Source organism: Physeter macrocephalus, chromosome 5, assembly GCF_002837175.3.
Source record: "Physeter macrocephalus isolate SW-GA chromosome 5, ASM283717v5, whole genome shotgun sequence".
Classification (NCBI taxonomy): domain Eukaryota; kingdom Metazoa; phylum Chordata; class Mammalia; order Artiodactyla; family Physeteridae; genus Physeter; species Physeter macrocephalus.
The window spans coordinates 45,259,788-45,286,942 of NC_041218.1; the positions used below are offsets into that span (position 1 = coordinate 45,259,788).

At 43.5% G+C, this 27,155-nt stretch overlaps 1 protein-coding gene across 5 annotated transcripts; it reads left to right on the forward strand.

Annotated features, from left to right (window-relative positions):
• Window positions 1-725: 725 nt before the first annotated feature.
• Window positions 726-26,943, forward strand: LOC102985267 (uncharacterized). Of its 5 annotated transcripts, none has more exons than XM_028489909.2 (4): window positions 726-1,024; window positions 3,453-3,482; window positions 4,641-4,770; window positions 26,641-26,943. In XM_028489909.2, the coding sequence occupies exons 1-4, from the start codon at window positions 873-875 to the stop codon at window positions 26,938-26,940; spliced, it is 612 nt and encodes a 203-aa protein (XP_028345710.1). In that variant the 5' UTR covers window positions 726-872; the 3' UTR covers window positions 26,941-26,943. The 5 variants fall into 5 exon arrangements, with proteins under 5 accessions (XP_028345710.1, XP_028345712.1, XP_028345713.1 ...); XM_028489911.2 differs by lacking the exon at window positions 26,641-26,943 and adding an exon at window positions 25,384-25,570; XM_028489912.2 differs by lacking the exon at window positions 26,641-26,943 and adding an exon at window positions 25,387-25,570.
• Window positions 26,944-27,155: the final 212 nt, after the last annotated feature.

Genomic DNA, 27,155 nt, shown 5'->3' on the forward strand with positions numbered 1-27,155 from the left:
GTCCATTGTTGTTTTCAAAAGAATTTTTACTAATACTTGCTAAAATGGAATTATCAATCCCTGGGTCTTCTTGCTGAGAGAGCAAATCACTATGTTAGGCAAACTGACTTTGAATTGACTTCTTTCAACTTCAAGTGAGAAAAATCCAACACAATTGCTTTCTGCATATAAGTATATACTAAAGTTTTCAGATTATTTGCTTGCATGCCATAAGGTCACTGGTTGTGGTTAGATGTTTGTTGTCTTTTCTTTTTTCTTTTTTCCTTCTTCCATCTTCTTTTCTTTCACTTTAAGCGCATAACTTGGCCGGCAACAAAGCCTCCCCAGGAGGACAGGAACAATTCTTGGTTGACGTGAGCTCCTTAAGATTTATCTTTGGCTTGCACCAAGGAGTCGTCTGACCAGGGGTGGGGTGTGGTTAGGCAGTGGCGTCTGACCTGACATCCCTTTTTTTATTGTCTCAGGGCCTCTTCACGTGATCTCTCCCCATTTGTTAGCTTGGGCTTCCTCTTAGCATGGTGGCTTCTATAAAACTGAACAGCTTACATCCCTGAAGGCTTCAGGAGGGAATACTCCAAGAGAACCAAGGGAAAGCTCTGGCTCCCTCCACAGCATCCTCAGCGCCGGGGCTCCTGGCCGCCGCCAGGGGGCGCGCTCCGGCCTGCGGCACCCGCTGACCCCGCAGCACTGTTCGGGCGCTCAGAGCGCGGACTTGCGGAGGCAGTCGAGCCCGCCTGTCAGGCGGCGGGGCACTGGCGGCCTCAGCCGGGACGTTGGGTCCGGCCCGGCGGGCCGCGGAGCGGCGGCGCTGCGGGGCCGGGCGGGCGCGGCGCGGAGGAAGTGCGGTCTTCGCGGCTTGGCGCGGGGCCGCAATGTTGTCCCGACTCGGGCGCGCTGACTCGGGAACCGGGGGCGCGCGGCGGCCGCGGGAGCCTCCGGAGCAGGAGCTGCAGCGACGCCGGGAGCAGAGGCGGCGGCGGCACGACGCGCAGCAGCTGCAGCAGCTCAAGCACCTGGAGTCCTTGTGAGTCCGTCACGCCCGCCCCCAACTAATGCGAGGAATGGGGTCGGGGCCCGGGGTCGCGCGGCGGGGCCCGCCCGGGGTTGGAGACCTGCGAGTGGGCAGGTGGGCCCGTCAGACCCCTGCGAGCCGGATGCGGGTTTTGATCCAGGGCTGCGGGACGGTGGACTCTCAGCCGCTGGAGGAAGAGGGGGGAGGCTCCATCCCCAGGTTCGTCCCGAGCACGCGAGGCGGCGGCGGGCGGGCGCTTCCTCGCCGGAAACGACGGTTTTATTCCTCGCGTGACGACGTCTGTGTCGGTCAGGATTTGAATACAGGAGAAGTGCGGCTGTGCCCTTGGGTCCTTTCCCGTTTCTCAGTTTAAGGGGCTCGCGCTGAACTGGGTAAAATCCCCGTTCTTTTAATCTAGTGCTGTTAACTAGGGAAGAAAAAGCCTAGTCCTGTAACATGAGTGCGCGGTGAGGAAGGGAAGAATAAACGTGGGGTGAGGGCCTGGTCCCTGACTCTTCGGGAGGAGCTGTCAGGTAGAAGAGAGCGTGGACTTCTCTCTCGTCCCCAGGATTTTTTTTACCAGGGTTAAGGGTGGCAGCTACAAAGAGGACAGTTCCAGCTCAACAAGAAGAATTAGGACCAGAGTCATAGATTCTTGCTGGTCAGCGTGGCCTGACCTAGGAGGCACTGTACTCCCCCAGCTACCTGGGGTTGGAGAGAGTCCAGATAACCCCTGAGAGAAGGGTTGGTTGTAAAGCAGATTTAAACATCAGGTGAAAGGTTGGATTAATGACCCTTGCGGTTCTTTTCTGTGTTTCTGTCGTTCTGTAATCAGCTTTAGAAGTCTGACTTTACCAAGTTTGGTGTTCACTGAGTTATCTGAATTATTTCTGTTTCAGCCACTTCTCATTACCTACCTTCTCATGATTGCTGAGACAGTCGTGTAAGGAAAGGCCCTCATTAACCTTCTGGGAGCTTTGATACAAAGTGCGTGCGCTCTTGGAGCCTGGCCTGCTCTTTTCAGTGTGGCTCTTGAGCTGAATTTCACCTCGTTGGGCCGTGGTTTGGATACAGGTTCTGCATTGCTGGCATCCACAGTCCTGGTGCGTTCACGGCACTCTGGACTCAGGCAAGGCTTAGCCCCACCAGTCCTCTGTATCTTTAACTGTAGGATGCCAGGTGGTGGTTAATACTATATGTTTATTTTGTAACTCACAGAGCTTTTTCACAGACAAGAGAAAGATGATAATGTTTTGTAGATGAGAAAATGGAGGCTCAGGGGTTAAGCCACTGACCTGGTTAGCCAACAGAATTAGAGCAGAATTCAGGAGTGTGATTTCTCAGACCAGTGGGATTTTTCCAGTTTCGCAGATTTGAAACTGGCTAGGCTATGGACGTATTTGCTTTTTCTAGTTAAGGGTTTGGTTTGATTTTAATTAAGTTTAATTCATACCAGAGTAATACTTGTATATAGCTTAAAAATTCAAATAGTACTAAAAATGCTACAAAAAATAGCGGTGGGCTGCCCAACTCCTCATTTACCCCCCAGAGTAACCTGCACAACCCTCCACCCCCTTCCCTCCTAACAAAGCCAAGCCTTCCATGTGCAGACTTAGTTTTTACTTCTTGGATTTAACTGCACATTTCTAAATTATATGCTTATACAGTTTTTATTGACTCAACAATTTTAGACATCTGTTAACTTCTTGTCACAGTAAATAGAGATTTAGTTCTTTTACTTTCCCTTCTTGTTTTCATCCTTCCAATATAGCACCATCATAATAGCTTTCCTAATCAATGTCAGTGTTAACATTGTTATAACTTTTTTTTTTTTGGCTGCGTTGGGTCTTCGTTGCTGTGCGTGGACTTTCTCTAGTTGCGGTGAGCGGGGGCTACTCTTCATTGCGGTGCGCGGGCTTCTCGTTGCGGTGGCTTCTCTTGTTGTGGAGCACAGGCTCTAGGCACGTGGGCTCAGTAGTTCTGGCACACGGGCTTAGTTGCTACGCAGCATGTGGGATCTTCCCGGACGAGCGCTGGAACCCGGACCAGCGCTTGAACCCTTGTCCCCTGCCTTGGCGGGCGGATTCTTAACCCCTGCGCCACCAGGGAGGCCGTCAAGGCTCCTCTTACCTCACATTTTCTCTGCAATCTCTTGCTTTCCCTTCTTCCAAGAATAAAATCGCTGTGCCAAGACACCAAGTTATGATTTCAGTGAATTTAAGTTCTACATCGAACAGGATGTGGTATAGCATCAGTTTATTTATATAGGACTTCTGACTGCTGGGCATATTTTAGTAACTGTTTTAGTTATAATGTACTTTTAAGTTTTTTCTAAAAAAAAAAAAGCCTTTTCATTTTGGTCTGCAGTTGCCTTTTACTGATTGAGATGTGTTACATTCCTATGAACATGGTTGATGACTGGTGTTTTCTTCCTTTCTAGTTATAAAAACCTCCTCCTGGACTTATCAAGGTCAGTGTGAAGTTTGTACTTCTGGTTTTTCTCTGAGACAGATTTGACTCAGTGCTCAGACTCAGTTACTTGTTATGAAAAACAGCTGCATAAGGTTTGAACCTCCTTTTATGATAGTTCTGTGTCTTCCCTGCAGATGGCAGACAGTTCATGCACTTTGGGCTTTGTCACAGCCTGTGCCTTTGCAGAAATTTAATCAGCCTTGTGTCCGTCCCCTAAGAAACCACTGCAGGCCCCCGAGTGTTCCTCAGCGCTCACTCCCATTCTTTCTGTCTCACTTGTGACTGCATCTCCTCAAAGCTCTCCTGCCCCATGTTCCTTCTCTGACCCTCCCGGTGCTGATTTCTTGAATGTCATCAGCTCAATGAACACTGGACTCTGAGGAGACCTGAAGCTCATCCAGTCCAGCCCTACCTGTTGCAGGAGTCCCTCCTCTAGCACCCTGGCCACAAGGTCAGTGTCTTTCCGCAGGAGCGAGATTTAGAGGACTTAAGGCCAAAGTAACTTTTTCTGTTTGGTAACTTTCAACTTAAAAAAAAAGATTTTTAGAAAACATTAGAAACATTAGAAAACATTCTTCCATTATAAATTTAATATTCGTGGAAACTTGAAAAAATCATAAGGTAAAAAAACAGCACCTTAATTATACAGTGCAGTTATTTGGTAATGAAAATAAATCTCACAAATACGGCATGTATGAGATTATAAAACATGACAGTGGCCTTCAAGGTCTAATAATCTATTTTACTCTAACACATTGTTCTTATTATTCCAGAAAGCCTCACTTGTTTAACTCTATATTCTGCCTCATTCCACAAAGCTTTTAAGTTAGCAGAAAACTTTGTGATCTTAGAATCTAATTTTTGTGATCTAGAATCAATTTGGAGCTCACAGATCAATCCTATGTAAATACTAGTAACTCTTCTCTAAGAACAGCTACTTTGTTTTTGTGGCATAGCCAGCTCTTCTAGTATAGTTACTTCTGTTTTTTCTGTCAGTTATGATTTGTCTTTCTTTCTAGCTCTTCAGAGGGTAACTTATGATGACATTGGGATCTCCAGCCCATGAGAAAGCCAGGCAGTGCTGTGTTCTCAAACAGTTGGGAGAGAGTTCCGGTACTTTTTTGCCACACAGCTTACACACTGTTTCCTCTTTCAGGAGGATGAGACTAAGCCAGAAGACTGTATACCAGATGTCCCAGGCAATGAACATGCCAGGGAATTTCTGGCCCACGCACCAACCAAAGGACTTTGGATGCCACTGGGGAAAGAAGTCAAAGTCATGCAGTGTGAGTGTGGAAGGGTTTCAAGTAACACCCTCAATACATGCAAGTTATAGACCACTGTTTACAAACAAGTTCACTTCTTTTAATTCATTTTTACCACAGCCCTGCTAAAGTCAGGACATGACTCTGTGCTATAGATGAGGAAGCCGCCTTGCATATGTTATTAAGTGTTCTGGGGTAAGAGGCAGAGCAGTGCTTTGACTCCAGGGCTTCTGGCTGTAAGGATAATGGTCTTCCACAGGGCCGTAGCTGCCTGCGGAGTATTTGCTACAGTGATATTCCTGTAACAGAAAGGTTATTGCATGTAGAAATGCCATGGGGGACAAGGGATGCATTGGAGGGTGGTCCCTTGGGTCTTGCCTCAGTCAGTCATCCTCGTCAGAGGTGTTGAGGTTTTATCCAGGTAACCTGAGAGGAGCTCTGGGCCACAGAGGGTGGGTCTGGAACAGGTAGAGCTCCGTGTGCACACCCTCCACCGCACCAGAGCAGCAGCACCTTCATCCAGCGTAAGACGGCATTTGAAGAAGGGATACGGCTGCCTTTAAAGACATTTGTTTGTACAAAGATTCTTCACACACATAATTAAAATAGCAGTTTGCAGTCTCTGCCTCCATTCACACATCATCCTTTTTCCAGTACCTAGGTTACAACAGTTAGCCTTATTCAGGGTGGCAGGGAATACACGAGGGCATGCTTTTTAGAAGTCAGGGATTTGGGGGTCCATCTCTGAGACTGGCAACCACAGTTATTGCTCATCATTGGGAGATAAACAGTTGACTAGGAGCTCTAAGTGTGTGAATGGGGCTTGCTGAGTTTCACCGGAGGGTGATATTTCTAGTCCAGTCAATTGGGAACTTGTGAGGTCAGTACCTGTAGGTTTTTCTTCTTGGGGTGAGTTATATTTTCCTAGATAAGAAGGCTCCTCCATGGAGGGTGAAGGCCAAGCTGCTAGTGTTGTGGGATCTGATTGGAGCAAGAAGCCTGGGAAATCTTGCCATTTACTTTTTATTTGTTCATGTAATCTTCTATACTTACTGTGGCACCTTGCCTTCACATGTATCTGATGTCATTTTGCCAGAGATCTATGCTTTACCTTTTTCAGACAATAAACTTCCTTCCACCAGGGCTAGTAAGAGTTGCCCTTGGACTTTTCATCAATCCTCCTTATTTCAGCTCCTCCTTTACCTTTACTTTCAGAGGTATCTGGTGCTCAGAGCTCAATTCCTAAGCTCTTTGGAGGTTCTGCAAATAGAAATTGAGCTGATTCTCCCTTCTCCCCTCTGGTGGCTTAGAACTCAGTTTTCTGGTGTCTGCTCTTCATTTAACATTTAGTATTTTTAAAAAATATTTATTTGTTTATTTGGCTGCGCCGGGTCTTAGTTGCAGCACCCAGGATCTTCATTGCCGCATGTGGGATCTTCATTGCCTCATGAAGCCCCCGGCTTCTTTCTTTAAGCATAATATTTTTGAGGTTCATCTATGGCATAGCACATGCCAGTAATGCCAGTAGTTCATTATTATTATTTCCTCCTTCTGCTTGCCTTTGGTTTGGGTCGCTCTTTGTTTTCTGGATTTTTTTTTTTGTGTGTGTGTGGTACGCGGGCCTCTCACTGTTGTGGCCTCTCCCGTTGAGGAGCACAGGCTCCGGACGCACAGGCTCAGCGGCCATGACTCACGGGCCCAGCCGCTCCGCGGCATGTGGGATCTTCCCGGACTGGGACACGAACCCGTGTCCCCTGCATTGGCAGGTGGATTCTCAACCACTGTGCCACCAGGGAAGCCCTGTTTTCTGGATTTTTTAATTGAACCTGAGATTATTGATTTGAGAGCTTCATTCTTTTCTAATGTAGGCATTTAAAGCTCTACATTTCCCTCTAAGCACTGCTTTATCTGCATCTCATATGTTATGTTTAATTTTTGTTCAAATCAAAATACTTGCTAATTTTCCTTGAAATTTCTTCTTTGACCCATGGATTGTTTAGAAATGTGTTGTTTAATTTCTACATGTTTTTAGATTCCCGAAGTTTCCTACTATCATTGCTTTCTAATTTGTCTTCTTTGTGCTGGAAAACATACTTTGTATGGTTTGAATCCTTATTTTATTTTATTTTTAAGTATTTATTTTATTTACTTATTTGGTTGTGCTGGGTTTTAGTTGCGGCAGGTGGGCTCTTTAGTTGTGGCTCACCAGCTCCTTTAGTTGTGGCATGTGTGCTCCTTAGTTGCGGCACGTGTCCTCCTTAGTTGCGGCTTGCAGGCTCCTTAGTTGTGGCATGCATGTGGGATCTAGTTCCCTGACCAGGGATCAAACCCAGGCCCCCTGAATTGGGAGCGCGGAGTCTTAACCACCGCGCCACCAGGGAAGTCCCAGTTTGAATCCTTTTAAATTTATTAATTCTTGTTTTATAGCCTAGCCTGTGCTCTATTCTGGATAATGTTCCATGTGGGATTCAAAAGAATGTGTATTCTGCTCTTTTGGGGTGTCAGATGTTCTACAGATATCTGTGAGGTCTAGTTGGTTTATAGTATTGTTGAAGTCTTCGATTTCATTGTTGGTATTCTCTCTAGTTGTTTTATCCATGGTGGAATATTGAAGTCTCTAATTATTATTGTTGCATTGTCTAGTTTTCCCTTCAGTTCTGTCCATTTTTGCTGCATCTATTTGGAACTCTGTTGTTAGGTGTATATATGTTTATAAGTGTTATATCCTCTTGATGGATTGACCCTTATATCATTATAAAATGTCAATATTTGTTTCTTGTAACAATTTTTGCCTTTGAGTCTGTTTTCTCTAATATTAGTACAGCCACTCCAGCTCTCTTTCAGTTAGATTTTTAAACTGAACTTTAGATTATTTATTTGAGATCTTTGTTCTTTTCTAATATTGGTATTTAAAGCTATAAATTTCCTGTAAACACTGCTTTATTTGTATCTCTTTTCATCCTCTTACTTTCAATTTAATTTTGTCTTTGAATCTAAAGTTTGTCTGTTGTACTTGGAAAACATTTTTTTATCCATTCTGCCAATACCTGCCTTTTGATTTTCATTCAGATTAATGCTAATGTAATTTCAATAGAATACAGAAACTTTGTTCCTATACAGCTCCATTCTCTCCCCCTCCTTTGTGGTAATATTGTCATACAAATTACATTTTTATATATTATAAGCTCATCATCACTGTTTTATAATTATTTCTCTATGTAGTTGTTTTAAAATGAGATAGGAGAATAAAAGAATTACAAAAAATGTATTTATACTGTCTTTTATAATTATGTATGAAGTTACCTTTACTGGTGCTGTGTATTTCATGTGGATTTGAGTAACTGCCTAGTATCCTTTCATCATTACAGCTTTGTTACTTTTTGTAAGGGCAAGTCCTTTAGCAATAAATTTTCAGATTTTGTTTATCTGAACTTTAAGTTCCCTTTTATTTCTGAAGGATAATTTTGCTGGCTATAGAATTCTTGCTTAATAGTCTTTTTTTCGGCACTTTGAATTTGTTATTCTACTGCCTTCTGGTCTCCATGGTTTGTGATAAGAAGTCATCTGATAATCTCATTGAGGATTGCTTATATGTGATGAGTTGTTTTTCTTTCATTGCTTTTAAAATTTTCTTGTTATCTTTGGCTTTTTAACAGTTTGCCTATGATGGATCTCTTTAAACTCATTCTACTTGGAGTTCATTGAGCTTCGTGGATTTGTAGATTAATGTTTTTCATCAAATTGGGGAAGTTTTTGGCCATTATTTTTTCAAACATTCTACACTCTATAGCACTCCTTTCTTTTTGAGCTTCTCTTTATGCGTATGCTGTGAATCTTGATGGTATCCCACAGGTCTCTGAGACTCTGGCCAGTTTTTCTTCATTCTTTTTTCTTTCTGTTCCTCAGACTGGATAATCTCAGTTGTTACCTATCTTCAGGTTTGCTTATTCTTTGTTCTGCCATCTTAAATCTGCTGTTTAGACCTTCCAGTTAATTTTTCAGTTTGATTATTGTGCTTTTCAACTCCAGAATTTCTTTTTTATTAATTTTTATAATTTGTGTCCCTTTATTAATAATCTCCATCTGTTATGACATCACTTTCATACTTTAATTCTTTAGACATAACTTCCTTTAGTTCTTTGAACTTATTTATAATAGCTGATTTAAAGTCTTTGTCTAGTAAGCCCAGTATCTGGACTTGCTGTTGCTTTGTGTGTTTTGCAATTTTTTGGTGAAAACTGCCCATTTTAGATAATATAAGGTGGTCTGGAAATCAGATTCTCCCTTCTACCCAGGTTTTGTTATTATTCCTTTTTGTATTTTTAGTGACTTTCCTGGACTAATTCTGTAAGTCTGTGTTCCCTATAGTGTATGGCCACTGAAGTCTCCTCTGTTAGCTTAGAGGTCAGCTAATAATACAACAGAGATTTCCTTAAATGCATTGATCTAAGAAGCCTTCTACCCTTTGCCAAGAGGTTATATGTGTGTGTTAAGACAGGCCTCAAATACTCATGTGGTTTGGTTTACATGTCTGCCTTAGCATTTAGTGCCTGCTTGCACAGAGCCTTAACAGTGAGTCAGAAGTGAAAAAAAAGGCCTTCTCAGGCCTTTACTATGCATGCACACAGCCTTACACATGTGTATAGTCATCTAGCTTCCCGGAATTTGTCAGAATTTTTGAGAGCCCTCTATGGACATCTCATTCCCCAGATCTTCCTTTTAAACTTTTGGCTGGGCTCTTGTTTACCCAGTGATATCACAGCCATAATAAGCTGCGATGTTAAACAATTCCAAGTGACTATTTTTGACAAATATCCTAGGGTAGGGCTTTTTCTGTAGAGCAAACTACATGACTAGTCAGATAGCAACAATACCCTGCCAGCGTGGCTCTGTGCTCTGAAGTCAGGGCTTTTTGAGGTGCTCAAAATCTAGTCTTCCGGGCTTCCCTGGTGGCACAGTGGTTGAGAATCCACCTGCCGATGCAGGGGACATGGGTTCGTGCCCCGGTCCGGGAAGATCCCACATGCCGCGGAGCGGCTGGGCCCGTGAGCCATGTCCACGGAGCTTGTGCGTCCAGAGCCTGTGCTCCGCAATGGGAGAGGCCACAACAGTGAGAGGCCCGCGTACCACAAAAAAAAAAATAAATAAATAAAATCCAGTCTTCCCTCTTCAGTGGGTGTGACACTGCTGCTTTTCACAGCTGTCATGGTTGCAGGGCTGCTTGTTTTTAAGACTGTTGTGGAAGTAGGGGTTGGGAGTGAGCCCAGTTAAAACGCCAGAAATCCTGCTGTTCTTACCAAGGCTCAGTAGGGTTTCTTTAATTAATACTCTTTAGATTGTGGCAAGCCTTTGGTTAATTTTCAAGGTTTCAGATAACTTGATTTGGAAAAATTTGCAACTATTTCCAATGCTTCTATGGAGGAACAGATTTATGGAGGTTGTTACTTGGCCCTTCTTGAGATACTTACTGGATTATTCCTTTTGAAAAGAATTCTCTTCATTGTCATTTTTATAGAATCTCAGGAAGGAAATGAAAGGAGACAAATGTGTTTAGTTTGTCATCTTTACCCAGAAGTCTATGGCTTTTTTTTAAAGTTTGAAAACCACTGCTCTGTTTGATGAGGTGGTTAGTTGCATTTCACTTAGTGTATTTTATAGTTATTTGCATTGACTTGGAAAATAAAAGTTTGGGTTGGGACCAGATCCAGTTTTACCAAGAAGTAAATGAAGCTTAAGTTTCAGGGCCCCTCACTTGTGTCTTTCAAAGACCTGCAGAGACCATTGATGTGTTGATTATGGACATATGATTTTGTAAAATTTGCCAAGGCAAGATTTTTGTTTTTCCTAAAGAGCCCCATCCATCCCCACCCCCACCAAATAATTTAAGCTCAGGCACCACAAAACTTGGACTCATTCCAAACGATATATATATATATATATATATATATATACATATATCTATATATACATATGCATACTTTCATTGATTTTAGTGATTGTAGTATTATCTAGAACAGTGGTTCTCAAACTTTAATATGTCTACACATCACCAATAAGTCTTTTGAACTCCAAGTATGTGTCAGTGTTTCTGGGATAGGCCTCATACTGTGCATTTCTACCAATGTCCCATGTGTTGTTGATTTTGCTTGTGCATGGACCACATTTTGAATAGTAAGGATCACCTTTCCTTTAAAGGTAAGAGGGTTTTGAACACAAAGAAAGACATTGGTTTGAAGGAGTGTTATCCTCCTTTCCTGAACTTTTTTTTTTTTTTTTTTTTTTTTGTGGTATGCAGGCCTCCCTCTGTTGTGGCCTCTCCCGTTGCGGAGCACAGGCTCCGGACGCGCAGGCTCAGCGGCCATGGCTCACAGGCCCAGCCACTCCGCGGCATGTGGGATCTTCCCGGACCGGGGCATGAACCCGTGTTCCCTGCATCGGCAGGTGGATTCTCAACCACTGCGCCACCAGGGAAGCCCTATTCAATCACCTTTTAACTTATTGTATTAAAAAATCATGTTTCATAACTAAAATGAGGGTTTTAGTTTTCCAGGCTTCACCTGAAGATTATATGTCTTTAAACTATAAGCTAGAAGTGTATATATAAATTATATTTGCTCTTTACATGACAGTAAAATTATCATTTCCTCACCTTATTTTAACAGAGTCACTTCCCAGGGGTGTAAATTCTCCATTCAGTAACTGCTTCTGTCAAGTGAAATATGTAGCTGTCCGGATGTACTGAGGTTATCAACATATATCAAACTGGAGTCAACAGACATTCTCCAGTGTTTTTTTTGTTTTTTAATTTTATTTTTTGGCTGCATTGGGTCTTCATTGCTGTGCATGGGCTTTCTCTAGGTGAGCAGGGGGCTACTCTTCGTTGTGGTGTGCAGGCTTCTTATTGCAGTGGCTTCTCTTTGTTGCAGAGCACGGGCTCTAGGCACACGGGCTTCAGTAGTTGACGCATGCAGCCTCAGTAGCTGTGGCTCGCGGGCTCTCGAGTGCAGGCTCGGTAATTGTGGTGCGTGGGCTTAGTTGCTCTGCGGCATGTGGGATCTTCCCAGACCAGGGATCGAACCCGTGTCTCCTGCGTTGGCAGGTGGATTCCTAACCACTGCACCACCAGGGAAGCCCCATTCTCCAGTTTTTAAGACATTTTAAGATGTTGTGTTTTCATTTTAATAATCTGAAATAACTTATTTTGGATCAATCATTCTACTTTTAGGTGGAATGACAATTTTTACAGATACTATAGAACATAGTTTGGTGATAAATCTCAAAAACTTTAAACATACTCATTTTGACTCAGAAATCCCACTTTAATTTACTTTAAGGATATAAGAGAACATTAATATATACACAACTGTTTATGTATGTATAAGGATAGCTTTCATTATTATTTATATGGTTAGAAAAATGGGAGCTAAAGAAAAATAGGAAACACCTTAATAGTCCAATATATCAACATAAATTACTGTAACAAATTATTTAGCCATTAGGAATTGTGTTTTAGAAGAATGTGTAATATCATGGGAAAATGTTTATAAAAACACAAGTGAAAAGTAATAGAGTTTTATATATAAATATGATGATAACAATATCCTCTTAAAGTCCGAAATTATATAAAGTTGGAAACAACCATTCCAATATTAGAGAAATGGTTTAATAAATATGGTATTTTAATTGTGAAATGTTAGGAGAGCAGGAGTAATCCCTGAAAAGGCTAGTATGTGGGGAATGAGCAGGCCAGCCTGTTCTACTTGGGTTAACTTAAAGCAGTGGGCTTTGGGACTTCCCTAGTGGCACAGTGGTTAAGATGCAGGGGACATGGTTTCGATCCCTGGTCCAGGAAGATCCCACATGCCGCAGAGCAACTAAGTCTGTGCATCACAGCTACTGAAGCCCGCGCGCCTAGATCCCGTGCTCCGCAACAAGAGAAGCCACCGCAGTGAGAAGCCTGTGCACCGCAACGAAGAGTAGCCCCCTCTCTCTGCAACTAGAGAAAGCCCGTGCGCAGCAACGAAGACCCAGTGCAGCCAAAAATAAATTAATTTGAAAAAGAACCGTTATTAAAATTTATTAAAAAAATACAAACAATGGGCTTCGCCCAGCCCACTCATGTCACTGATAGTTGATGTTGGCAACCCACATTGTGGTATCTAGTTCTGCTATGTGATTGATTCTCTTTCATATGTTTACTTTATCTTCTCCAACGTCTTTAAGGATCTGAGCTATTGTTAAAAATTATTCTTAGACATGAATAAAGATAGGGTGAACAAACGAGGTTTTTTTCTTTTTTTTTTTCAAATTGGTGATATTGAATTATTGTTGAGGAGGTAGATTGCCTAGTATGAACTTGAGAATACAAAATGGCTTGTACACTGTTTACAGTCATGTAAAATAGGTGTGGATGTAGGCAAGGATGGGGAAAACATGCAAAAATAAAAATAAGTACTGTCTTTAATGAGGCGATGATTTGTGACATCACTACTGTTCTTATTTGTTTATCTAAAAAAAATTTTTAAGTTACGTTGAGTATGTTTCTTTGGTCAATCTTATGTGTTTAGGATACAACAGTTAAAACAGTTACTGGAGGATTCAACATCAGATGAAGATGGGAGCAGCTCCAGTTCCTCAGAATGTAAAGAGAAACACAAGAAAAAGAAGAAAGAAAAGCATAAGAAAAAGAAGAAAGAAAAGAAAAAGAAGAAAAAACAAAAGCATAAGTCTTCCAAGTCAAATGAGAGTTCAGACTCAGAATGACAAGAGTTTGACTTGTTCAACATTCTCTTCTCAAAAATCAAACACTGTGGTCAAAGATCAGAGGAATGTGGAATCAGAGAGGAATAGGAGAGAGAGACACCAAGAGAGGAGGAGATTTAGTGTCACAGGTGTGAATTCTCACCTACCTTCCAGTAAAGATGTGACCCCCACAGGAGAGTGAGTTGTATCTTGCCAGGTGCTAGCTCTGGACAGCAGCTGATTTCAGGCTGGAAAGCTTTTCTCATTGTTCTCCCTGCTGATCACTGTGGGTCCTGATTCCTTAGAAATGCCTCTGGCAGGGTGGCCAGACTAAAGGAATCTCTGAGGAAGCTCTTCCAGTTGCTGCCGCAGCTTCTACCCTCCATGGTGGGGCTGCTTAACGCCCTTAGATTTCAGGTTTGACTTTCCTCTGTCGCTGAGGATAAAAGCTCATTACTTTATTTATTAAAAAAAATAATCATTTATTTTTGAATCATAATAATATACTTATATGGTCCAAATTTAAAAGCTATATAAGGGGAATTCCTTGGCTGTCCAGTGGTTAGGACTCGGCCCTTTCACTGCCATGGCCCGGGTTCAATCCCTGGTCAGGGAACTGAGATCCTACAAGCCGCAAGTTGTGGTCAAAAAAAAAATTATAAAAGGTATATAAGGTTTAATCATGAAAAACTTTCCTCTTCTCTTCCCCAGCTACTGAGTTCCCTTTCCCAATGGTTATCCATTTTACCAGTTTCTTGTGAAGTCATACAGAAATGTTTTGTGTATCACAAGCAAATGTTTTTTCTCTTTTTTAACACAAATACTAGCATACCACACACATTTGTCTGCATTGTTTTTTTCATTTTTTAAATCAACAGTGTAAAGTATGTTGGTCTTTGCTGCACACAGAAGTCTTGAGTTCATAAATCCCTGTTATGCTTGGTTGAGTTTTTTAGGGGGAAAGGCTATCCTATAAGAACAATGAACAATCATGTCTTTATCTTCCTTAGCACTATTGCCATTGTCCCATGATTATTATTATTCCCAGAATAACTGATTCAGAAAACTTATAAGGATATAGGAATTACTGTACTGGTCAGTTACCCACATCCCAAAATATATCTTCATCCTGTTGGCTAAGCGCAGCCTACACGAGAACTTCTGGCTTTGACTGCTGCAGCTGAGGCAGCTCAGCAGGTTGGGATGGTGCCTGCAGCTAGGAGAAGGTGTCTGTTCTTGCTGAGCCAAAGTGGAGCCAGATTTTGCTCATGAGCAAGTGTCCTTCCCTCTCCACTAGGGTCTCTTGCTGTTTTCATCACTCAGGGTCCCAGGACCTCACTGTTCCCACTTCCTGCCTTTTTTCCTAGGGATTGGATTCCCCCCTCTTTAAAGAATAACTGATGCGGGCCGGGCTGACTCCTTCCCAATTTTCCTCAGTAACTGCTCCTAGTCTTGGCCTTGGAAAGTTTATCTCAATAACACAGTTGGCTGGAATGGCCCAGGACTTGCTCTTCCTGAAAACCCTAAGTCTAGTTAATTCAAGCAGTGCCTTACACATATCCTTGGCATTTCTAGCTCAGCATGCAGCAGAAAATTCTCCTTCTAGGAATTTTCTTTCTCCTGCTAGAGTCCCATTCATGATAAACATATTCTATTATAATATGGAAGAATAATATCAATGATTCTTGAGCTTATGGTGCATCAAAATGACCTGGAATGCTTGTTAAAACAGATTCCCATGCCCTACTCCTAGTTTCAGAATTTCTGATTTATTGTACTAATTCTGGAATGGACTGTGGAATTTGCCTTTCTAACAAGTTCCCAAATGATGCTGATGCTGTCAGTTTGGGGACCAGATTTGAAGAACCGCTGATCTAAATGTTTAACCTCTTACTAAAGCCTTTCTCCACTTTCTGCTTTAACGGGAATCTCTCCATCCACTGTAGCCCCTGCAAGTTAATTCCTGTCCCTTCTCCCTCACTCCAGGTTTCTCTGTCTTCTATTTCTGGCCTACATTCTGTGGTCCATCAGTTAAGCCTGTTATCTCCCTTGACCTGTGGTTTTTCTGCCCAGCTTACCCAAAAGAACCTCAAACCAAACTCTTCCTCCTCTGTTCTGATTCCTAGACTGCTGAGCCCATAAAGCTGTCAATCAAATTCCTTCATCCTAAAACCTCTTTCCTCAAACTCAGTACTCTCTACTATTAAGGAAGTCAAAAGAAGCCACCAGACCTCCCTTTACTAAGGTATCTTATCAGCCTGCCATCATGGTTGTGGTAGGCGAAATTGTAAAACAGCCCCAAGGTTTCCTACCCAAACCTATAGAACTGTTACTTTAAGGGATTTTACTCCCATGATTAGATTATGTTAAAAGATAGTTTGGCCTTTTAAGGGTGACTGTTTGGGTGATCTGAACCAAATTACATGATATTTTTCTTTTTTTAATAAATTTATTTGTTTTATTTTTATTTTTGGCTGCGTTGGGTCTTTGTGTGTGGGCTTTCTCTAGTTGCAGCGAGCAGGGGCTACTCTGTTGCGGTGCCCTGGCTTCTCTTGTGGAGCACGGGCTCTAGGTGCGCGGGCTTCAATAGTTGTGGCATGTGGGCTCAGTTGTGGCTTGCGGGCTCTAGAGTTCAGGCTCAGTAGTTGTGGCACACGGGCTTAGTTGCTCCGCGGCACGTGGGATCTTCCTGGACCAGGGCTCGAACCCGTGTCCCCTGCATTGGCAGGCGGATTCTTAACCACTGCGCCACCAGGGATGCCCTCGCATGAAAATTTTAAAACCAGAGTTTTTTTTCCTGGCAGGTAGCAAAGTATGGCAGTGGTTCCCACAGAGATTTCTGCTCCAGTAAGTTTTGACTCTATCTGCCCATCTCTCCAATTTTTGGGTCAGCGGTTTGCCCTGTGACCTCAATTCTCTGATAGATTTAAGAAGATTTGATGATTAGTTTGTTCGGCTTTTTACTTGTTAGGACAGAGTGAAGACTTCTAATCTCTTTACATGCCAGACCAGAGACCGGAAGTTGATGGATATTGCTTTTAAGCCACTACATTTGTGGTAATTAGTTCCTGCCCACATCTGGAAAATTCGTGAGGAATTCGTGAGGGCAGAGACCGTCTTGTTTCATGTTGTAGTCTCACCTTCTAACACAATGTGTCATTCATGGTGGTGTTCAATGGGAATTTATTAAAAGTATGGTTACATTTTCCATTTGGAACATGAATTTGGAAGTTGTAGTGGATGCTGTATTGTGCCACGTGTATTTGCCTCCTATCCCCTACGCCTGACTTCAGGACTAAAGTATTTATTCTCCCAACTGCTGGTTAACAGCTGACTTCAGTTAACAGTTGCAAATGACCTCCCCTTTCCAGGGACTCGTTGTTCTTCCTTGAAGAGAGCCACCCTATCCAAGGCCACGCCTCATTTCCAGGGGCATCCTGCATCACAGTGACTGGTCTATGCAGGGGTGTAAGATGTAGCCTCTTGCCCCAACTGGGACAATTCTGCAGGGTCATTACAGCTCATGAGCTCTCAGTGGGATTGGCCAAGGCCTTTGTTGTGCCTGCATCACACCCAAACTCCTGCTTAATCATGCTTTCTTTGTCCCCTCAGAGATGTTATTCCCTAAAGCACTCCCCATTAAATTTCTTGCACCCAAATCTCCATCTCAGAGTCTGGTCCTAAGGAACTCAACCTGCCACAGAGGTAAGATGGCAGGGAAGAGGGTAGGTGTGGTCAGGAATTATCGTTCATTTTAGACTCCATTTTCCAAATTTATACTTGGGTTTTCATCTCCCCTCTAGGATAAAGGGAAGGATTACGGAACAGGAAAATGTTCATTGGTACTCTCCTTGGTCTTTGTGCTTCCTCTTCCATATGCTGGCATTACCAGTTTCCCCACCTTCTAGGGTCCAACCCACAAGGCCCAATTTGTTAATCTAATTAACACTAAGCCATTCATTCACAAATACCTGAATATATATGATGTCCCAGGATCTATACTCTTCCATGGGGATACTGTATTACCTACACTAATCCATGGCCCTAAGGAATGAATATATGGTCTCCCCTTTGATGAGGGTAAGAATGTCACAAGTCTCATCTGTCATGTCATGAAATGGGCTATGAAAGTTAAGACACAGGTGCTACTAGAGCACATAGGAGTGTCACATAATCCAGCCTTGGGTGGGGATAGGAGTGAGAGGTGTTTTCCTGCAGTATCTAAACAAAATCTTTAAGTAGGGGTTAGGTAAAGTCATAGGTCTCATAAGACCAGCCATGGAAACACTATCATCTTTTGCTTCTCATCTGAAAAAATGTAGCGCTTAATCACTTTTTACCATCTCCTTAATCCATTTTGAGGATACTTGGTTAATACAGGGAGTTAAAGGACATTTTTCCATAGGACATTTTCATCACAGGGTTACTGAGAAGCAGCATTGAGTGGACACATTGGTATGTATCAAAATACTGTCCATACTATCACCCAGAAAGCCTTTCTTGGAGGCACCCCCATCCTCTCACACATGCTCTGTTCTTTCAAATAACCGTGGGAGAGCCTCCAATCACATAAAAATCTTTTTAGCCCATAGTCACAGACCTAACCTGCACCATTAATTGGGAGATTGGTTCTACAAATTGACCACCTAGTTCCTAGGTTCTTAGTACGAAGATCTTTTGTTTCCTAAAGCTTGCTTTATTCCTAGGAGTCTACACTAGTTGAAAGCATAAAACATATGATTCTACAGGCCACCACTGGAAATATCCATCAGTGGACCTACTATGTTCCTGGCCTCCATTTACGAACAATGAGTTGGCATCCTTTCTGTCTTCAAGATGGTTCCTCTTTGTGGGGAATGCTTAATCTTTTCATTTTGTCCTCAAATCCACCATCCTTTTCTCCTTATCTAAAGGTCCTTGGAGATTACAAGACAAAACTATTCATGACAGCTGGTGCTGTCATGAGTGATGTGGCCATTTTGAGAGGAGAAGAAAATGCTTAAGAATCACACACTTTTATAATTCAATTTATTTGCTGTTTTACAACTTACATTTCCAAAGGCTTTACAGTGTCACATTTTCTTGTTTTTTGATACAATGCTTTAATAGTTCAGTCAAGAGAGATATCAATATGATGCAATATTTAGCTCTTCCTTGAAGCTGGAACTCAGCAATTTATTTCCTATGAAATAATAATGGAATACATTTCCTTAAATTGGTGTGTAACAGACTCAAGATGTTATACAGAGAATCATTACCAATATCTTTAGTTTCCATTATTAGGATAAAGCCAAAGGTCTTGACATTTTGCCTGAGCTTAGTTATCAGTCTTCCCTTTATGACCACTGCAGGGCAGAAATGGCCTTTAAGGGGCCATCAAGCCACTGCTCCAGGACCAGGGGTTGAGGTGAGGCAGAGTTACCCAATGCCAAGACTCTGTGTAGGGAAGCCTGTCAAGCTACTGCCCCTTAAGGGAGATGCTAAGTTTCCAGCACCCAGCTCTAAGTTGGGACACTAAGAGTGAAACTGCCAGGATCACTTACAAAATCCCATTTTAACCCACTACATACTACCATTAACAGATCGGGAGTTAAGTGTGAAAGCCAGCTTAAAAATAACATTCCACAGAATTAAAAGGCTTTGGCTCTAATCTTGTCAGGTAGGGCCTTCTTTACGAGGTATGTCTGTTACCTGGGTAGAACTCTGCCGTTTGTCATTGCCCATAGCAGTGTTAGCTTTGAAGGGCAGACCAGGCACCAAGTAGGAAACCCCAAACAAGTAAAGTCCAAAAAGCAAATCATAAGACGAACTGGACACAGGACAGATACCAACCTCTAGAGCTGCTGGTTATTTCCTAAACTTTATAGCATCTGCCTCGAATCTCTGTTACTTTGTAGGGGAACTTGGTTTTTGATCTCTCACAGTTACCTGAGGGAAGAAGTGATTCATACATTAAATAATCCAAATTGCTTAAAAACCAAAAGGAAAAATAAATCAAAAACACATCTTTCAAGAAATTGACCTGTTTTTCATGATACTATTCTATATCATTCTATAGCTCTTGGTAGCAAAAAATATCATTGGCAAAAATAATAACAGACAATTTATAGAAGAGAGACTTCAGCCTGGAAATTAAAATCTTGACTGTGTAACCTGGAGTAAACTGAAGTTCCCATTATCTTCTTCACAGGACAACTCAGTCAGACTTTTTTTTTTTTCCAGCTGCACCGTGCAGCTTGCAGGATCTTAGTTCCCCCATCAGGGATCGAACCCGGGCCCTTGACAGTGAAAGCAAGGAGTCCCAACTACTGGACCACCAGGGAATTCCCCAGACTTTCTTTCAGACATGGCCAAAGAAGAAAATGCTAAAAACTACTAAACTACAGTATTAAGAAGGGGGAGAGGGAGTAAATTTATAACCAATGTTATTACCCCAAATAGAAAAAGATTCATACATGCTCTCATGGGAAGTGACATGGGAATTCAGAAGCAGATAAGACTTTGAGAAGGCTAAAGGTAAAGCTGCCGGTGTTTTAGTTTATGTATTTTACAATGTTAGACATCATGATCTAGGGCTCACACACATCTGGAATGGTCCCATTCATTATGGAGCTTACACAGTGCTTCTTTCTTATGCATGAGGGGTCTCTAAGCACAGTGGTCCAGAACAGTTTCTCTTGCCGTCTTTTATAAGCAGGGACTAAACATACTAAAGCCAAACAACTCTGCTTATATTGTAAAGTCACCGTATTTTTAAAAACCCCTTCCACCTGAGGGAAGAAGTGATTCATACATTAAATAATCCAAATTGCTTAAAAATCAAAAGGAAAAAATAAAAACACATTTTTCAAGAAAATTGACCTGTTTTTCATGATACTGTTCTATATCATTCTGTAGTTCTTGCCAGCAAAAAATATCATTGGCAAAAATAATAACAGACAGTTTATAGGAGAGAGACTTCAGCCTGGAAATTAAAATCTTGACTGTGTAACCTGGAGTAAACTGAAGTTCCCATTATCTTCTTCACAGGACAACTCAGTCAGACTTTTTTTTTTTTCCAGCTGCACCGTGCAGCTTGCAGGATCTTAGTTCCCCCATCAGGGATCGAACCCGGGCCCTTGACAGTGAAAGCAAGGAGTCCCAACTACTGGACCACCAGGGAATTCCCCAGACTTTCTTTCAGACATGGCCAAAGAAGAAAATGCTAAAAACTACTAAACTACAGTATTAAGAAGGGGGAGAGGGAGTAAATTTATAACCAATGTTATTACCCCAAATAGAAAAAGATTCATACATGCTCTCATGGGAAGTGACATGGGAATTCAGAAGCAGATAAGACTTTGAGAAGGCTAAAGGTAAAGCTGCCGGTGTTTTAGTTTATGTATTTTACAATGTTAGACATCATGATCTAGGGCTCACACACATCTGGAATGGTCCCATTCATTATGGAGCTTACACAGTGCTTCTTTCTTATGCATGAGGGGTCTCTAAGCACAGTGGTCCAGAACAGTTTCTCTTGCCGTCTTTTATAAGCAGGGACTAAACATACTAAAGCCAAACAACTCTGCTTATATTGTAAAGTCACCGTATTTTTAAAAACCCCTTCCAAATTACTGAGCATGAGTCGAAGTCATGACAACAGTCCAGAGTTAAGATGTGACAATACCCCAACTTTTAAATGGAAGTGGTAGGCATAAATATGTCGAATCTAAAGGTTTTGGGACTAAGACTGGAACTTATTTAAACTTTGCTGTGGCCCTTATACATCCCATTTTCCACTTAACCTGCTTTGCTTCATTCTTTGTACCCCAGAGGTAATCATTTCCCAAAACTCTCCTTTGGGCCCTCCCTCCCTCCCCACTCCTGTCAGCTGTGGCCTGCCAGTCATAGGATGGTCCAAACTCAAGCTTCAACCAGCTGTGGGAGGGCTGCTAGTCCAGTCCCTCAATCTCACCATTTTATGCCCCTCCCACCATAACCCACTGCAGTTTCCTAGAATGCAGGAATTCTAACTTGGGATTCTCTTTGCAAATCCTATGGGCACCTACAGCTTAAGTGACAACATACTTTCAAAACAGAGAAATGCTATTGATTCACAGCTGCCTTTGCATCCAGGACTTGGTATGGAACTGCCACAGACAACCAGATAGGATGAACCCACTAGTCACTTACATTCCAGTGGTTTGTGAGAGGCTCTCCTGGACTCCAGTCCATCTGGCTTGGGCATTGTGTGTTTTCTTCGGAGGGTGACACCAGCGCTTTCACAGCCATCCTGTCGTTTCAGCTGGTAAACCACAGGGACGACGTGCTCATATTCACCACCAGCTTGTAATAACCTGTACTTATTTCTGGTGGGCCAGACCATAAGTTGGGGAGGGACAGAGCACTCAGGTGGCATCCTGATTATCCTTCCAGCCTTCCGATAAGACCTTCCTTTGGAAGATGTCAGAGGGCCCTGTGGACTCACTTCTTCAAGGAGGCATTCTACCTCATGCATTACATCTTCAACTTCCAACTCAGAGTCTTCTGAATCCTCAGGAAGCACAATGGTCAAGGCAGCACTTTTTTTCAACAAATAGGCTGTCTTAACATTTGAGAAGCTGCTCAGGTCTTTCACCTTCCTGCCTTTCACAGTCTTTTTAATCTCTGCACACCTTTTCAAGTTCTCTTTGTACACCTCCCCAGTCTCATCATTCACGATCACTTCATCTTTGTCTGCACTTAATTTCCTATTTGTGACTGGCTTTTTCCATGACCCCTTGGTTTTGCAGTCTGGTGAGGTCCCTTCATCTCTGGAGGGCATCTGCTGGGGGGATTTCTCTACCTGTGCTTCATACCAACTCATGTCGCACTGGATGCCCTCATCTACTTTGGTAAACTGGGCCAACCAGGAAGGGGAGGGAACGTGCCCCTTGCAGCCATTGCTCTCTACCTCATCAACTTCATCCTGGTTCCTGCTCCCCACTGACATCTGCTCTGCTCCCTTTCTACCATTTCCTGGTGAAGACTCAGGGGAACTCTCAGACTGTACCTCATACCACCAACTCATATCGCACTGGGTGGCCTGACCTACTTTGTTGAACTGGGCCAACCAGGTAGTGGATGGAACACCCCCCTCAGGGTAGCTATTGCTCTCTACCTCTTCCTCTCCACCCACATCCTCAGGGGAGCCATGGTTCCCACTACTGTTCTCCGGCATACCTTCCCCTACAGTAAGGAGTTTCTGAGATTCTGAATGTAGGCTCGGGTCTTTAACTGCTTCCATGCTGGCACAGAGTGGCCTTTCCTGATGAAGCTTGTTGATATCTCCAGGAGACGGGTACAATTTTGAGTTCAGGCTATTCTGGATCTCATCTCTGTCAGCTGAAGGTGGTGGGTTTTGGGAAACAGCTGCATATCCCTTCTTTTCTTCACCCAAGTTCATCTCCATGATAGATCCTGACTTAAACATCTCATGTCTTACAACATCAAGACACTGCTCTGACTGGACAGCTCTGTGTTCATCTTTATATGCAATGCAGTCTCCACCCTCATGAGGGTTACAGAGCACACCTCTACTTTCACAGGAACTCTGTGAAATCCCATTGTGCTGCAGTATGTTCTCTGGCATGGCTTTACCATAAGCCACATCATACAAACCCATAGTTTCTTTCAATGATTTCCAGAATTTTATTATAGAGGATCCTTTGCCCTGTACTAGCCTCCTTTGCTCTTTCTCGGATACACAGATTCCTTGAGGTGCATCTCTATACAGAGTGTTATTAGAAGAGCTCTTGCTATGTAGCTCCCTCTTCTGGGCAGCAGAAGTCAAAGCCCCATCTGTTGCTTGATGAATGTTGTCAGTTTCAATGTCAATATTAGTAGCAGGGATACTGGTCACCCTTCCTATGTCACGGCTGTCGCCTTCTGCGTTCATGTCTTGTTTTTCTCTCATGTTTTCAGCCTGTTGAGGTTCAGTCTGTGTGTGTTTCATTTTCATTTTTTTCCCACAGCCACCATATTCTCTGAACTGTGCCATGTTATAAAACATAGGGACTATGGGTCTTCGGTTAAGAGTAGTGGGCAACGGGGATTGAGGGATGAGAAAGCTGGGATACTCATTGAGCACCACAGGATATGGAAAATACAGACTTCCATTTCTCAAACCTGGAAAGAGAAAAGCATAGCCATTTTGTCTCCTGTGGCCAGTCATAACATTCAGCCAGAACACCTGTACAGCCACACCAATGGTTAAAATATTGAGTTTTCTCTATGTCAGTTGGTAAAGGCCCCCAGTTCCTCCCTGGACATCCACAGGAGTCAACCAGTGAAGGAGCAATGACTAGAACAGTGGGGCCTCCAGAACCCTTCTTCACACTAGAACAGCACTGGAGTAGGCATCTGTTCCAACTGGTTGGTTCCCAAGCCATCAGTTGGTCAGCATATTAAGAATAGCACCCCCTACTTTGTAGCCTTTTAAAAGAGACCAAGCACATACCAGGCATAACTCAGGCTTGTCATGGTTGCAAAAAGAATAATATCAGGCCTTACAGAGCAAGAGGGAACAAAAGTCCTTTGGATTTAAAATCCTTTCTAAGCCTATGTATTCAGCCCTATTCATTCACACACATACACACATCTTCCCCCATTTCCACTCTTTAGGGATAACCACTGCAGTGGTGTCAATAATGCCAGACATATTTCTCTCAAACAAATATATTTTGGGGAAAGGCAGTTGACTTTGCAAGACAGATTTGTACAACTGCCAAATGAAGCTAAGGTAAAACTTCTAACTATATAAAAGAAGGAACAGTCATATTCAAATCAGTGTTCATGAAGCAATTTAGCCAATATTGTGCAGTAAATCTTATGAACCCAGTTTCACTGTTGAGGAATGTATCAGTGTGCCTCTAGTACCCGGCTAATATACCTCTAGTATATTTGTATAACCATATGCATATGGGTATTTTCCTTTATTGAAGGAAAAGGAAATCTCAGCTTGGGTTTCAACATTGTCTTAAGAGGTTAGAAGCCACAGAAAGAAGTTCATCTAACTACAGAAACAGATAACTTCAAAGGCAGTCCATGGAGGGTCAGGTTTGGAACTCTTGTTGAAACTATTGGAAGAGTGGGCTCTTCTCTTAGATCACTAGCCATAGAATCATTACAGGCCTGGAAATGCTGTGACCATCTTTGCCACTTTGAAATAATGGCTGACAGTGAGGCCAACACAGAGAAAGTCAAAACCCAGAAATAGAGGGAAATAGACTAAAAAATGGATTGTATGTTTTGAGTCCCCATCTAGCCAACCAGAAGTGGCTTCACTCTTGGAATTCTATACATTCCTTTTTTTACTAAAATCTGAATTATGTTGCAATTAAAAAAATACAAATTTTATTCCTGCTCCCAGCACCATCCACTTTAATTCCCCTAAACCACAACTCTAAAGGATAAATAATTTAAATGTTAAGCTGAATGGTGTGGAAAAAACAGAGGTATAGTATCTCAACCTATTAATTCAAAGAATGTTTAAGATACAATATGAATTGCTTTCTCTCAGAACTTCCTACCCTCTGTACTCACACAATTCCTTTCTCTGCAGCATTTCAAAATAGCATTTCAATGTCTGTACTAATTAGGGAATCTCCAGAGAAACAGAGCCAAGAGTTTATTTATATACGGTAAGATTTCTTAAAGGAGCTGGCTCATGTGGAGGTGCTAGTCCAACATCTGGCAGGTAGAGACACAGTGAAGAATTGTAGGTCACAGGCCATACGCTGGCAGAGGTCCCTGTTGCTCAGACTGAGACTACTATTCAGCTGGCAACAGTGATGAATTCAGAAGCTCTCCTCATCACACCTAGTTTTCTACTTGGAAAAGCTGCATAATATTTACAACATGCTTTATCTCCAGCAGGATACCCAGAAGAGCAAGTTTAACATTATCTTTCCTACTTGGAGAGGTGAGATGGGAGAATCACCCCATGGATCCTCCTGCCTGCCTAAAGCCCCTTCCCCCATGTACTGAATGAAACGCTAGATGTCTACCTTCCAAACATTTTCAAGTCTTGCTTGTCATTCTTCCTCCAGAGTACTTTTCTGACTTCACCATGATAGCTTTTAGAACTTTTAGGCCATGTCGAAAAATTACAGGGAATAGGAGCACTGAGGCACCTCTGGTCTCACAACATGAGGAGACTTTGGTTGGATTACTCTGTGACCCTGGGCCAGTCACCGACCGGGAGCCTCAGTTCCCTCATTTGGGGAGCAAGGACAGCAACAATACCTAGCTCATGGGCTGCTGAGGTCAATGAGAGAACCTGTTTCTAGCACTTAGCAGAGTAACTGGCATATAGCTAGAATTCGAATGTTTCCTATTAACCTGAACAACGAACACTACCCCGTGCGCTGCTACAGTCTCTTTGGTGTGAGCACAGGGTGAGGAAAGGGAGGTAATGGACACAGGTGTTAGAAACCTTCAGGCTCTGGCTTACAGGGAGGGTCCCTAATCCCACTGAACCTCTTTGGGGATTCAGATTCCTTACCTGCCCCAGGAATGGAGAATGGATTATAGACAGGATTCTGGTACCAGGGACCCAGGTGAAGCTGCTGGGCCACGGGGTGCACATGAAAGAAAGGTCTGGAGTTACTGCCCTCAAAATTGTCGTTGTTTCCTGAAGAGTTCATTTCCCAGGCTGAAAAGCAGGTGTTTGTAGTTAGGACAGCCGCACTCTGCCCTGTAAAGTGCTGTGAAGGAAGAAAGTCGTCCTTGTCCCCCATCAGAACTGGGAGCCTGGGTGGGCAGGTCCCTTACCTTCTCTTCCCACTCGCCTGGGATAGGGACACGCGGGGGCTGCCCTGCGTGCGTTTCGAACAGGGGAGCAGCGCCCAGAGGCCCGGGCCCGCGTCGTGCTGAGCAAGTCTGGCTCCCCAGGCAGGAGCACCGTGGGGAGATGAGGCCTTGGAGGCGCGGGGAACCTAGTGCCCGGGGCCAAACGCCTGGGGCCGCGCCCCGCGGCTGCACTGGGAGACGCGGCCTAGGCCTCGGCTTCACCGCCCTTGTCCGCAGCCTCTAGAGCCTGCCCCCCAGCCTCCACCCGGGCCGAACCCCTTCTCAGTCCAGGAGTCCAGGCCCCCGGCTCCGCGTCTCCTAACACCCCCCTCCCCGCAGGCCACTCTGTTCCCGCGACCTCCACACCCTGCACCCCCGCGGCCTGCAGGACCCGCGCTCGCGTTCGGGACACCAACCTGCTCTAGCTCGACGTCTGCGACTGGCAGCCTCTACGGTGGCGCACACGACCCGCGCCGACCCGACCTCTGTAACCGGGCGCATCTACGCTGCCGGTGGCTGAGGCTCCAGCCTTTATCTGGGCGGCCGAACCGCAACCTGCTGCCTCTTCCGCAGGCACCGCCCCTGGCGCATTCCCTCCCGCGCATGCGCCCTGTCAGAGCTCGTAGGCCAGGTGGGTAGAATCGAAGTCGCTGGTAGAAGCTGGGGCTGAGACTTGGTGGAGGCGAGCGGTCCTGTGCCCCCTGCTCCAGGGTGAACCCCAGTCCTCCCTTCTGCACATCCCTGTGTGTGGGGGCGCCCTGGCCTTGACTCTTCTAGAGGACAGAGGCCTTCCCGTTCCCTTCACTCTCCACGACTGTCCCCTCCTCTGAGTGTGTTGAGTTAGGTCGGGTCAG

What these genes read in the sequence shown, in the direction of transcription:
- LOC102985267 (XM_028489909.2), top strand. Translation starts at nt 873, where the DNA reads ATGTTGTCCCGACTCGGGCGCGCTGACTCGGGAACCGGGGGCGCGCGG. An exon ending in CTCAAGCACCTGGAGTCCTT is followed by an intron (nt 1,025 to 3,452) that starts GTGAGTCCGTCA and finishes CTTCCTTTCTAG; the next exon opens with TTATAAAAACCTCCTCCTGG. An exon ending in CTCCTCCTGGACTTATCAAG is followed by an intron (nt 3,483 to 4,640) that starts GTCAGTGTGAAG and finishes TTCCTCTTTCAG; the next exon opens with GAGGATGAGACTAAGCCAGA.